Source organism: Dermochelys coriacea, chromosome 15 (genome assembly GCF_009764565.3).
Source record: "Dermochelys coriacea isolate rDerCor1 chromosome 15, rDerCor1.pri.v4, whole genome shotgun sequence".
Taxonomy (NCBI): Eukaryota; Metazoa; Chordata; order Testudines; family Dermochelyidae; genus Dermochelys; species Dermochelys coriacea.
The window spans coordinates 14765302-14778221 of NC_050082.1; the positions used below are offsets into that span (position 1 = coordinate 14765302).

General features: G+C 39.3%; 1 protein-coding gene across 2 annotated transcripts in view; it reads left to right on the forward strand.

Annotated features, from left to right (window-relative positions):
* PPM1F (protein phosphatase, Mg2+/Mn2+ dependent 1F) overlaps positions 1–12813 on the forward strand; it is a 34462-nt gene extending 21649 nt beyond the window's left edge. The window contains exons 3-7 of one of the 2 annotated variants that reach the window (XM_038373306.2): positions 4904–5103; positions 5884–6072; positions 7806–7949; positions 9565–9658; positions 10949–12813. In XM_038373306.2, the coding sequence (XP_038229234.1) occupies positions 4904–5103; positions 5884–6072; positions 7806–7949; positions 9565–9658; positions 10949–11346 (1025 nt within the window). In that variant the 3' untranslated portion in view covers positions 11347–12813. The remainder of the gene's footprint in view (positions 1–4903; positions 5104–5883; positions 6073–7805; positions 7950–9564; positions 9659–10948) is intronic. The other variant, XM_043498209.1, reaches the window with a different exon arrangement.
* Positions 12814–12920: the final 107 nt, after the last annotated feature.

Consider the following 12920-nt stretch of genomic DNA (forward strand, 5'->3'; position numbering starts at 1 on the left):
GACTGGGATGATTTAGTTGGTGTTGGCCCTGCTTTGAGCAGGGGGTTGGACTAGATGACCTCCTGAGGTCTCTTCCAACGCTAATCTTCTATAAGATCATCAGTACTGTATGGACTACGTGATGATGGGTGGAGCGCTGTTGGACCTTCTACCTGGTGCCTTCATTCCCTCACAATCAGCTGACGTTGGGTAGGGAACAGACAGTTGTGCACTGTTTGAGCACCGTGTAACAACCAGTTCCATCGCATTTACTCACTAGAAGGTTTAACTTTTAAGCCTTACCAAACCTCCTTTTACCATTTGATTTGGAGCTGGAGTGAGGGTCGGATGCTGCAGGAATCGGAAGCTAGAAATGGAAATAATCTCTTGGGTAATCTAGTCCATCCCAGACAATGAAATGTTATTTCCTGTTATACACTTTCTCCAATCTGTTTTTAAAAGCCCTGCAGGATGGGCTTCTTACCTTGCAAGACTAATCCACTGGCCATTAGGTTTCATTGTCCGGAAATCTTTTCCAATATTCAGTTTAAATTTTCTTTCTTAATTTCATCCCATAACTCTTGGCTGTATCCTTTACAGCACCCTAAATATTTTCTCTCCCTCCTTGATGTGTACAGCCTTCATGTGTTTGTAGACTGTTATCACGCCCCCTCTTTATATGCAAATAGCTGGTTTCAATCAAATTGGCCAAGGCCTAAATAGCGAGTGCTAGCTCTCCTCCTCCAGAGCATAGAAAAATTATGTGGTGGTAGACTTTAATAGAGAATGTGGGAAGGGAAGTGCAGGAAATATAAACAAAATTTGTTTTTAAACAGTCTTCTCAAGACATTTGGCAGCTCTTTAGTCCCACAGATTCAGGAAACATTTTTTCATTCATATGCCAACCCAGTTTGCTTTCTCAGAATTGAGCTGATAGTAAATTGGCTCCATCTCCTGGGATACTTGAAAACTGCAGGCCCTTATGGAAAGCTGAGCTACTTAGAATTGTGATCATTTCTCAAGAGCTGCAAGCATTTCTTTATGAAACTGACTTGTTCATTCCCACTATACCCTAGATGACATTGTGGATGCCTCATAACCCTTCCATAAATTTTCAGTCTCGTAGGCCTAGCGTCTGCCATCCTTACTCACTTGAGTAATACCTTTCTCTGAGAGCAGTCCCATTGATTTAAATAGAACTACTTTTAGAATACTCGATATGAGTAAGGATGGTAAAATAGCCCATGACGGACAAAGCACTAGTAATCATAAGAATTCACTTGCTGTATATAGGCTGCTGCTGATTTCTGATTCATTGGATTTAATCCTTTGTATTCTGACTGTGCCAACAGAAGGTTGCCTAGAGGGGGACATGGTGGTGTAAACTTCCCATGCTTCCTGTTTTTTGCAGGGTGGGGAGCAGAGTTGACTGCTGCAGCTCCCAAAGTAGGTAGAACCAGTCAGTAAGAGATGGGACCAGCACTCTTCCCAGGCAGCCTCTGCCAGAGAGGTTCATATAGAGCCTGGCTGGAATTTAAATCTGCTTTCACTGGTTAGAATCCTCAGGGCAGTATGGTCATGATACTGCTGATTACCACCCTCCAGGATAATCTGCTTTCCAAAGCAACTGCCACACAGGGTTAAGGAGATGCAATTTGTGCCCAGGGTACTCAAGGTGAAAGTTTGGCTCAATATTTGTATCCCCTTGATTGGATTCTAGATGTGGATTTCTTTCTTTTGGGGGTACGGTGTTTGGAGGTTAGAGTTCTGTAGCCAATGTGATTTCAACAGTGTAGTGCATGTCACTGTGTGGGAACCAGAGATCTATGTCAGCGTGGCCCTACGTAGTCTAGAAAAGCAAGCTTAAATGTTTTAAACAAGGATCATTCTTATGGCACTAAAATAATTCCAAAACCGGAAGGGCAAATCAACAAAACATACCTTTTTGAAGATGACCTTGCAAAAATTCCATTAGTCTGAGTAGTGTGGTGTAAGGTAGGAAATGGAGACACAAGTCCACTCAATTAGACTTAATCAGTTTTTGCCTTTTATTTATAAATTTTCAGACAATCATTTATTTATAGTTTGACAGATAAGTAGATAAGATAAGATGGAACAGCTGGGGGCCCGAATTACTGAGTTCAGGGGTTCTGGGTTGCTCTTAGCCACTTCATGGTGGTCTTATCAATGTCTGGTCCATCATTCTCCTACTTGGTCCCTTGTTCGCTTGTTTTTTTTTTTGTTTTGTTTTTTTAATACCTTTCCACATGACCTATTCATTGCCTTTCTTACAATACTCAATGTTGACTGGATCTTCTGTAACCTGTGCAATACACATGTGCAAGCTTCAATTAACATAACTTTTGCTGTCTACACTATTTTTTGTCATGTCTCCTTATCACCATATTACTGTTTTTTCCCAACATGGTGATTTTTTTTTTTTTAGCATTACATTTTATCTTCCTCTTGTATATACCCTCCAACACAATATGGTCCATGAACAAAAATATATCCTAAATTATTTATTAACATAACCTTACTTTTTATTTAAGTAGAAAAGTTATGAAAAACTATCCTTAATGTCAGCATATTATCTTTTCCAAACATTGGTTTCCAGGTAACTTTTTACTCAAAATTTAGCTTGTAAATCATTTTTAAAAAAAAAAATGGTGTCAGCTTACCATGGCATGGAGTTCACAAACTGCTTAAAACTTACATAAAGAATAAAAACAAGAATGGAAAAATTAAAAGCAAAACCAGAACAAAAATCACAGAAAAGAGAAATGAGACAAGATACAAAGGGGAAGAAAAATAGCAGTTGTGGAAAGAATATGGGCAGAAAGCAAAAAGGTTGCAAGCAACTATGCTAGAGTATGGCGGTGTGGAGAGGAATATAGCATTTGAAACCATCCAGCTATGCACATATATGAACTATGTATGTGGTTTTTTGTTGTTTTTTATAGTTTCCCTTGCCCTACTTTTCAGTTGCTTATTAAACCCACTTGTCTTGCCTTAACTTTAGGGCAGGAGCCATCTTTAACTCTGTTTATACAGTGCCTAGCACAATGGGGCCTCGCTCCTCACTGATTCCTATAAGTACTATTATAATACAAATAACAAATAACTTTGATTTGCTAGGATGTATTTTAATCTTTTAAAAAGAGAAATTTTTGTCTTGAGATGAGACTTGCCATTATAGACCAGAATACCATTGATCTTTCATGAAAATAGACTTCAAACTATTTTAAAAACTTGGGTTAGTGACACAATATCACTATACTATTTAAATGCCTGGTTAAGGAAACCTGCCTCACAGGCATTATGCTGTGTAATGGTATGCATATTTAGACTATATTAACCAGCATATGTAGACCAGTATCTATATTGATCTTCTCAATTTAAAAATAGCTGCATGTGTGGTGAGTGCACTTCTCAGAATTAAATATCTTGCCTATTTAAAATTTCTAAAAATAAGTAAATCAAAGGTGATTTATATCACAGACTGACCACTTGCCAATATTTGGTGCATTAAACCAAAACTCTTCATTCACCAGGTGCAAGAAAGTATCTGAAACTGGACATCCAGTAATGTGGATGAGAGAACGTGCTTGAGAAACTGGAGTTAATGCTGAGACATTCTTAGTGCTAGCAAGAGTTGCTATAGTATAGAAATTGAAAAGGTAGTTTACTCAGTAAAGAATTTCAGTGCTATAAAGTAGAAAGATCTGTGATAGTTAATTGCATTAGCTCTACTCGCCCTTTAAGCAAGTTGATTTAGCATTGGGTGATAGTTTTTACTTGGACAGCAAACTTAAAATTGCAGCCTACTTGAGAGACCCTGCATTGCTAAGCTAGAAGTTATCACAAATATCACAGTTTATTGCTCACCAGACTGAATGCTGGGATTAATGAAATTTTGAGATGAGTCCAGGAAAGGATTTGAGTGTCTGGCTAGTACTTTTCCTGTTGCTCTCTATAGTGTTGTGATTCTGCTCTATAATGGCAAAGCAGTAGTGTGGCAGAGATGGTTTTCTGTCCCTCATGCTTTTAACATTCGATAGTTCACTCTCTGTGTGAAAATGATTGAAGAAGACAACAGTTTAAACATTTCTGCAGTTTGACAGTGCTGGGTTATTACCTAGTTGATCCCTCACGTGATGCATTCTGTGTATCCATTGTTTTCAGTGAATATAATTCAACTGCACTTAATCCAGGTCTAACCCAGACTAACATTTGTGACCTGTGTCAAGACAACAGAAGCCCTGTGCAAAGTCTTTACAGTTTTCTGATCTGCATCTAATTTTCTTTATAAACAGATACATTTCTGCCAGTATGCACAATACATTGCACTCACAATTCCCAGTACTGGATCATTTATGTCTCATCTACTAAACTGATTTTGGATCCTTATTGTGACCTTAAGCCGTCTATTGCCCTGGATAACTGTCAGCCATTTGATAGCATGATGAACTTCCGATTTAATAACTATTTAATAAATTGATGACTGAAAGACCTCTTGTCCATAATATTCTACTGTTGGGTCAGAACTTTTTGCCTGTGATTCTCAAAAGGGGTTTGACTCAGAAGTGTGTGGGCCAAGCATAATGATATATATTTGTTGCTCCTTTTTTCATAGTGTCCCAGTGGAGTGACTTTCGGAGGGAGTATTCTGTGTATCCATAAGCACTCGTATGTCTAAAACCAGTGGATTAAAGGGAGGGACAGAACTCTGAATCCAAGCCAGAGGCTAGTACAGGCAGAATATGTTGAGAGAATGCATTAGTCCTAGGGAAGAAAACTTGTAGGTAAAGACAAGTGAGGGGGTAAGTAGGAGAGAGGAGATTGGGTTTGAATATCATCATTTGTTTTCCTCCTTCTTTTCCCAATCATACAACTAAGTCACCTACTGTTTCTCTGCCATCAGTGTTGGATGGAGGCTCTTTGCAGCGCTGTTTCTTTAATAAGCTGCGAGACATCTGCTGTGAATGGCAGAAGCAACTGCCATCCCTGAAGTCACTGAAGCGCTTCCTCCTGATTTCCAGCCATGCCATCCGCAACGTCCGCCGGAAAATGGAGGACAGACATGTTTCTCTCCCAGAATTCAATCAGCTCTTCGGCTTGTCAGTAAGTCTCTGTGGCCAGGAGAGGTCAGTTCAAGCATTCTTTCAGACACCCCTTGAAACACACTCATGTCCTAGTATCACAAAGTGAGCACTTTTGGGAGGTGCTACAAAGGATTTTCTGACAGCAGTCCCTTTATCAGATCTGTACTGTACCAGAGACCTACTGGATCTGTGTATTTGGGTTAGCTATATAGCATTTTTTTGTGACATTGATATGCTCTCACCACAAGGGTGAGAGTGGTAAAATAACTCACTTTGGGGGCGCGGGGTGTTGCTATGTTTTGAGAGAATTGATGATGGAAAAATGACATTTTGGTTGAGGATTCAGGGATGCTTACTAAAGATATAATGGAACCACACAACCTTCCAATCTGCCTTTTCAATTCCTATTCCTTTTCAAGACTCTGGTCAGTGATCAACAAGGAGCAAAGAAAAATAACACATACCCCCATGAGATTCATATTCTATCTATTTTACACATTGGTAAACTGATGCAAATTATCCAAGGTTACACACAGTTAGTGGGAAAGCTCAGAGTAGAATACAGGTATCCTAATTCCTACTCTCCAAATCAGTTTGCTAGATCATGTCACCTTACTTTCGTTTCCCAGGGAAGATCATGGTGTTTGTGGCTCTCAGTGTATTTGCATAGTATTGTATCCATGTACATGCTTGCACTCTCTCATACATATGTGTGCACATTCTTTCACTGAAATGCTTGCATAAAATCTGGTAATTGACTTTTATTTCTGAACTCTTTATATCTCCCTCCTGCCAAAAGGATGATGTTGATCGAGCATACTTTGCTGTATTTGATGGCCATGGTGGAGTGGATGCCGCCAATTACGCAGCGACTCATTTGCACGTAAATGTTGCATTACACAAGGAGATTCTTAAGAACCCAATTGAGGCCTTGAAAAGCTCTTTCCAGCAAACTGATGAAATGTTCCTTTTCAAAGCTGAAAGAGAGGTGAGTGCATAGAGTAGGGTTGCCAACCCTCCAGGACTGCCCTGAAGTCTCCAGGAATTAAAGATTAATCTTGTATTTAATTAAAGATTGTCATGTGATGACCTCCAGGAATACATCCAATCAAAATTGGCAATCCTAACATAGAGCCAGATTCCATTATAGTTAAGCAGTTGGGGAATTGCTTGGGTGACCGTAAAAAGGAATGGTGTTATGCAGAGAATTTTCATCTTCTACAGTTAGACTTTGAATTCATTCTGATTCGTTTGCCAAGTATCCTAAGTGGGAAATACTTCACTGACCACATTAAATTCTCCCTTCTCATAAGAACCAGTGCCTGCAAGTTCAGGGAGATGGAAACTTTGAAGTGAGGAGTTAGTGCTATTTCAGAATCCTCAATCTCAGGGAATATACAGGCAACAAAGAGTTGCTTCCCTGGAGAGAAGAAGAAGGGGGAGGGGAGAAGACTAGCCCCAGTTGTATCTGCATAATTTAATACAGAAAAGACAAAGAAAATCTTTCTGTTTTCTTAAGGCTGGCTCCACTAGCACCATCACTGACCTTTCTCTTCCTCCTTTCCTCATATTTGGGAGAGTGAAGTTGGTGCATGACAAGATAACTGGAGGATGAGAAATTTTAAAAATGAGTTAAACTAGGTTCTTGAGTTCAAAGTATTGTAAGGGAACTGAAAGTGGTAAAGGTCAAATGAAGGATACTCTTCCATCTTTATAGCAGCAGCAAAACTTGACCATTCAGAGTGTAACAAGGATGGCTTTTTATAATGGACTGTAATATAGCAGTAGAGAAATGCTTACCTTGAGAATATTTTTCACTGCCACTAGGACGGCAGAGATAGGGTGGCTACATCTGTTTGTATGGGGAAGAAAAGTCACATTCAGTACTGAAAGGTTCTTTCTGTTGAAGTTAAAATCAAACTGATTCCTCTGCTTTTCAGAAAAACCCAAGTAAACAAATGGTTCTGGGCCCTTTGAAGCTAATGTTGGAGTTAGCAAAGACAAGGGGAAGAGCATATCTATAGCAGTGTCGGACACTTGAAAGCTAGAATAGGGTTTCTTCTAACCTGTGTTTTCTCTTATGTTTGTACCTTTTATTCAGTGGATTGCCAGTCACAAAGATCTAAATTACTGCATAGTTAACAAGCTTTAATTAACCCTAATTAAGGCTAAGTTTTTGTCATGGTTATTTTAAGTAAAAGTCAGACAGGTCATGGGCAATAAACAAAAATTCAAGGAAGCTGTGACCTGTCGGTGACTTTTGCTGCTGCAGCTCCATGGTTTCCCCTGCCACTGTGGTGGATGGGAGCTATGGGGCCAGTTCCCCCTCTGCCCATGGCAACTGAGCGCAGTGGGGTGACCATATTTCCCAAAGACAAAATGGGACACCCAGCCTCTCTCCTGAGGCACCCCGCTCCCCACTTGAGGCGGTCACCCATCACTGGAACCCTGACGAGGGTCCCCTCTAGGAGTCCGTCACATGTCGGTGGAACCTTGCAGGGGGCTACCTGTTGCTGGAACCCTGCCAAGACCCTGCTGGCTGCCAGCTCCAGAGTCCTGCAGTCCCTGGGGCTGAAGCAGAGACTGTCACAGAGGTCTCGAGAAGTCACGGATTCCATGACTTCCATGACCTCTGTTACATAAATGTAGCCTTAACCCTAATTTACAATGTTATGATGTTAAACTGCAATTTAACTTGCACTGCTCTATTTTCCTTTGTAGAGGCTGCGGAGTGGTACAACAGGTGTATCTGCCTTAATTGTAGGGAACAGGTTACACATAGCCTGGGTTGGAGACTCCCAGGTAATGTTGGTGCAGCAGGGAAAAGCTGTGACCCTGATGGAACCTCACAAACCTGAAAGAGAAGTAAGCCTGTTTTCTTTGGCTCTCTCCTCTGATGGCTGTAATTAATTTACTTTTGGCTCACTGAATCTCTTTAAATGAAGATCTAGCCAACTACCAGCAGACATTGAACTGCTCTTTTTGTAGACAGGTTATAAAAAAGGTCTCTAAGTAGCTTTGGAACTATTTGGAATCTCTGGATTTCCTGGAGTCTGGCACATATGCAAGTCTATAACTAGAATGACAAACTGAGCGGATAGGTTTCAGAGTAGCAACCGTGTTAGTCTGTATCCGCAAATAGAACAGGAGTACTTGTGGCACCTTAGACTAACAAATTTATTAGAGCATAAGCTTTTGTGGGCTGCAGCCCACTTCATTGGATGCATAGGATGGAACATCTAGTAAGAAGGTGTATATACATTATGTACAGAGACAGTGGAAGTTGCCATACAAACTGTAAGAGGCTAGCTAATTAAGATGAGCTGATGGTATTGGTGGCCGATCTCATCCTTGCAATGGATGAGGATACAGTCTGTTGGCAGTTTTTGATAAGTGGTCATGAGTTACATCTACTAAATTTAAAATCTCTAACAGGACTAGATGGAGCCACTTTTCAGTGATTTCATCCCTTTTAAGTTGGATGGTTACAGAGCATAATTATGATGTTTCATTCTTGCCTTTCTCCTGTCTACGTGTGTGTTCTCAGTGCATGTTTTTCCAAAGGAAAAAAGGATTGTGCTGAAGAACAGATTTGATCTGTACTCTCAGTTGGGAATCCCCTTAGAAAAAATAAAAAGAACCTTGTGAATACTGTAGTACTATGTAACTTTGCATACAGGGCAACCATGAAAAATCTACAACTGCAAGCCTTTTATTAACAAAATTAACTGATTTTTTTTAAAAAAAAAGTTACCATTGAATTAGTAAATTAATGTTTTTATTTCAGACCTGGCTTACATAATAGCATCATCCAAACGGCAATAATAGTCTAGTATCATAACAGGCTTAATTAATCTTGCATTTCTTTTTATTAAAATAGGTCAAATACAACTCAACTGACTTATGTACAAACTGAAAAGGCAGTAGCAAGTTTTTTAGAGGTGGCAATGCATAAGCCTTCTCCTTTATACTATGAATATTAAAGTTTTTGTAGGGCTTGAGGAGTATGGATTATATTAATGAAAATGAAATTTGCCTCTAAATACAGTTTTTATTTGTACATCTAAAAACCTTAGCCTTACAATTACCCTTTTCTTCCTACTTCCATTCACAATCTTAAATATTTGCACAGTGATGGGGATATTGCCAGTTTGTTCCTATAGAAATGACTTGGATAGGGATTCTTCCTTTTTGTTTCACGAGCAAGCAATGATGCAGTCATAGGGAAGATGTCTTGTTCACTTATACTCAACTTAACATTGCAATAAGACTGTTTTTTTTTTTTTTTTTATTAAGCACATTTTTCTCTGAACACTATTGATTCCCATTTCTTTAATAATATAAAGCTGTTTGCATCCTTCTATAAGTATACAAGATGAAGGGATTTAAGATTTTTCTCTGCAACACTGGCTAGCAGTGAATTTAGTAAGATATAGGATATGCTCTTAGTATAAAGAGTTGACGTGCTTCTTTCTTCTAGGATGAGAGAATGCGTATAGAAGCCCTAGGTGGCTGTGTGACCCATATGGACTGCTGGCGGGTCAATGGAACCCTTGCTGTTTCCAGGGCTATTGGTAAGTAACGCTATCTAAATTGGTCAAAATTGAATTATCCTTAAACACACAATCTAAAAAATCCTGGGGCTGAATAAGTAAACGACCATTTATTAATAAAGAGATTATAGTGTTTGCCCAGCTTGGGCCAAAGAGTAAATTGCTTCTATTATTGTAATTGCTTGAATAATGGAGTATTAAATTGCTTAGTCAGCACAACCCTTATCAGTTTTTGAAGGAAAAAATAAAATTAGTTCAATTCCTTCTTTGAAACACCTCTAATAACCTATCCTGTTGCAACTGAAAGCCCAACAAGCTTGCAGAGTATATTCTACATGACACTAGAGCAAATATTGGCTTCTGATCTGATATCTGAATATCTCCATATAGGGTAGGTGAGTTAATATCTTATTGGATCAACGTCTCTTAAATTAAGAGACAAGCTTTTGACGGTAGAGTTTATTTATCCATTTTAGTATCTACAAGTTGTTCTCTTCACTGTGTTTCAAAAGTCAAATTGTTGTCATCCTTCAAACTGCAAATAGCTAACATAAACATTGGCAGTGGACCATTTGCATTTAAATGCTAATATTCCCAAATGCCATGGAAAGAACTTTCTTGGATGCTTGCCACTTAAAGTAAAATTAGAAAAGACCCTAGGCAACAGCAGTGAATGAAGGATTGTAATGGCTGAACTGAAGCAAGTTATACATTTATACAGTATCTTTTTTTTTAATTGAGAAGTGGTAAGCTTGTATCACTTGTGTTGAAATGAATGTGTACAGGTGGAAATCTTGAATTGAGTATTTGGGCACTATACTGCATGCAAGGGGATGTTCTTATTCCTCTCATGTCATTATCGCTGATGAAAATAAGCTTCCTCCCTGGTGTTCCAAGGGTTTCACAAGATGCACACTTCCCCCTTCCCCCCCCAAAAAAACAAACAAACAAAACCCAAAGCATCCCAGCATTTCCTGAGGGAGGAAAATTTGATGTTTTCCTTGGTGAGCTCCTCGTATCATTCCGCTCTAGAGGAGGCGTATAATGAGCCATGGTACCATCCCCAAAACACAGTAGATGCCCTTAAATCCGTATGAATCACAGGGGATTGTTAGGAGTCGAAGGCCTTCTCCATTGGCTCTGTAGCCCCCATCCATCTCCTTCATGGGACATTGAGAGAGCTGTGCATGGATCTCTGGTGTATGATCTGGCCCTAAAAGAAAGCATTGCAACTCTGGAGAATCGTAGAAATGGTGGTTGAGGAGGCAATGGTTCATATTAAAGCATCAGATTTGTATCTTTTCTTGTTAGGTGATCTATATCAGAAGCCCTATGTCTCTGGAAATGCAGATGGTAATTCATTTGAGCTGACAGGTTCTGAAGATTACTTGCTCCTGGCCTGTGATGGATTCTTTGATGCCATCAGACCATATGACGTGGTGGATCTGGTCCTAGATCAATTAAAGCAAAACAAAGGAGATGGTCTCAAGGCAGCAGAGAGACTGGTGGCTGCAGCAAAGGAAAATGGATCCAGTGACAACATCACTGTCTTGGTGGTCTTCTTAAGGAACCCCCCAGATATCTTGGCAGACTGCTTGGGAGACCCTAAAAGCCTCAGTGCTGATGAGGGTGCAGAGGATTCACCCTTTAACTTTTTCAGCTCTGAGATGAACAATCAGAGCGACAGCCACACAATGATAAAATCTTAACTCTCATATGTTCCCCTAAAGAAATTTTCTTTCCATTGAAGAAGCTGCTAGTAGGATGGGTAAAACGTCAGGAATAAGGTGACCAAAATTCCACAAAGAAAAATGTCAGAGCTCATCTTACTATATCCATTGTCCCCTCTTCCCCTGAAACAGCTGAGCAGGCTGGAAGACTTGTGCAGCTACTTCTTCCCTGGACATAATTTTAAAGTGTTTGCCAGGTTGCCAGTTCATGTCCCTCTGTCCTGGAGGTGGTAAGGAATGTATAAGCTAATGGGGGAGAATACTTACTTGTATTATGCTGCTTTGGGTTCTGCTTTAATTTAAAATAGTGCTTAAAAAAGAAAGCTAACATGCAGATAGTTTAATTGTAATGTTACCTATTTAGGGGGTGTTTGCGGGAGAGAAGCCATCATCAAATCGAAGCTTGTTACTGCATACTATCTCCATGAACAGGTTCAGTATTCTAGAGGATCAGGTGTCCAGGAGTGGGATCTTGTGCTTTTCGTGTTATACCCTCAGAGACCTCTCGACTTCATCATTTCATACCAAAGACAACATTGTGAAAGACGGTGATATAATAGAAACCTCATCCTTTTAAAGAACCATTTGACTTTTCGTAATTATGGGGAAAATACAACGGAACACTTGAGGGAAACTAGGAATATCCTAAAGAGAAGAAGCAATCAGTAGTTAATTTAATTGACTGATACGGAAAGAATACCTAAGAGTAAGGGTGAATTATTTCTGTGACACAAACACACTTTATTAGCTATTTGGTAACCTGAAAAGAGAGGACACTTGTTGACTGTGTTTATAAGGGGTCCATAGAAATTGTGTATTTATGCTCTGCCAGTTCAAAAGGCCCTGTACTTGCCACATCGTTTCTTATGGTTTGCTATAAACAAAGTGAAGTATTTTATTTTTTTTCTTTTCATAAAGTTTTTGAGTATTTACTGAACGTTATGGCTGTGGGAACTTTTTTTGCAGTGTTACTGGATTGATTTTTGTTAAATAGGATTTTTAAAATGTACACTTTTGTTGTCTGGCTTTAAAAACTGGCCACCTTCAAGTGCCTTAAATGTTTCAGAAAAGGATGGGAAAGGTTGGTTTTCTATCAAATTCAGGTGACCATGTTCTAGTTATGTTTTTAAAATTTGGTTTATTTCATAATATAAATATTTTAATGCACTTACAGCTCTTTCATTTTTTTGTGAATAATTGAGCAGGAGCTGTGTTCCAAGAACATTTTTGTTTTTCAGTGTTGCCAAACTCTGTGGTGTTTGTGAGACTCCTGATGTTTGGTGTTTGCTTAAAGGCCCCAGCTAGCTGGCCTTGGGTTATTTACCTGAGAATCTTCAATTTCATTTTTAAAAAAATTCTAACCCTCAGTTTTGTAGCGGGCAAACCCTATGTGCGCCAATACCATTGTGCAGATTTTCAATAAAAAGAACCCCAAGTGTGTGGTTTAAAAAAAAAAAAATGTTGGGGCTGATTCACAATTGCTGGATGTTGGCAATACTGCATTGATGATTGTATATATATTTTGATACAGTAACTTTCTGAGGTGGTGAGAA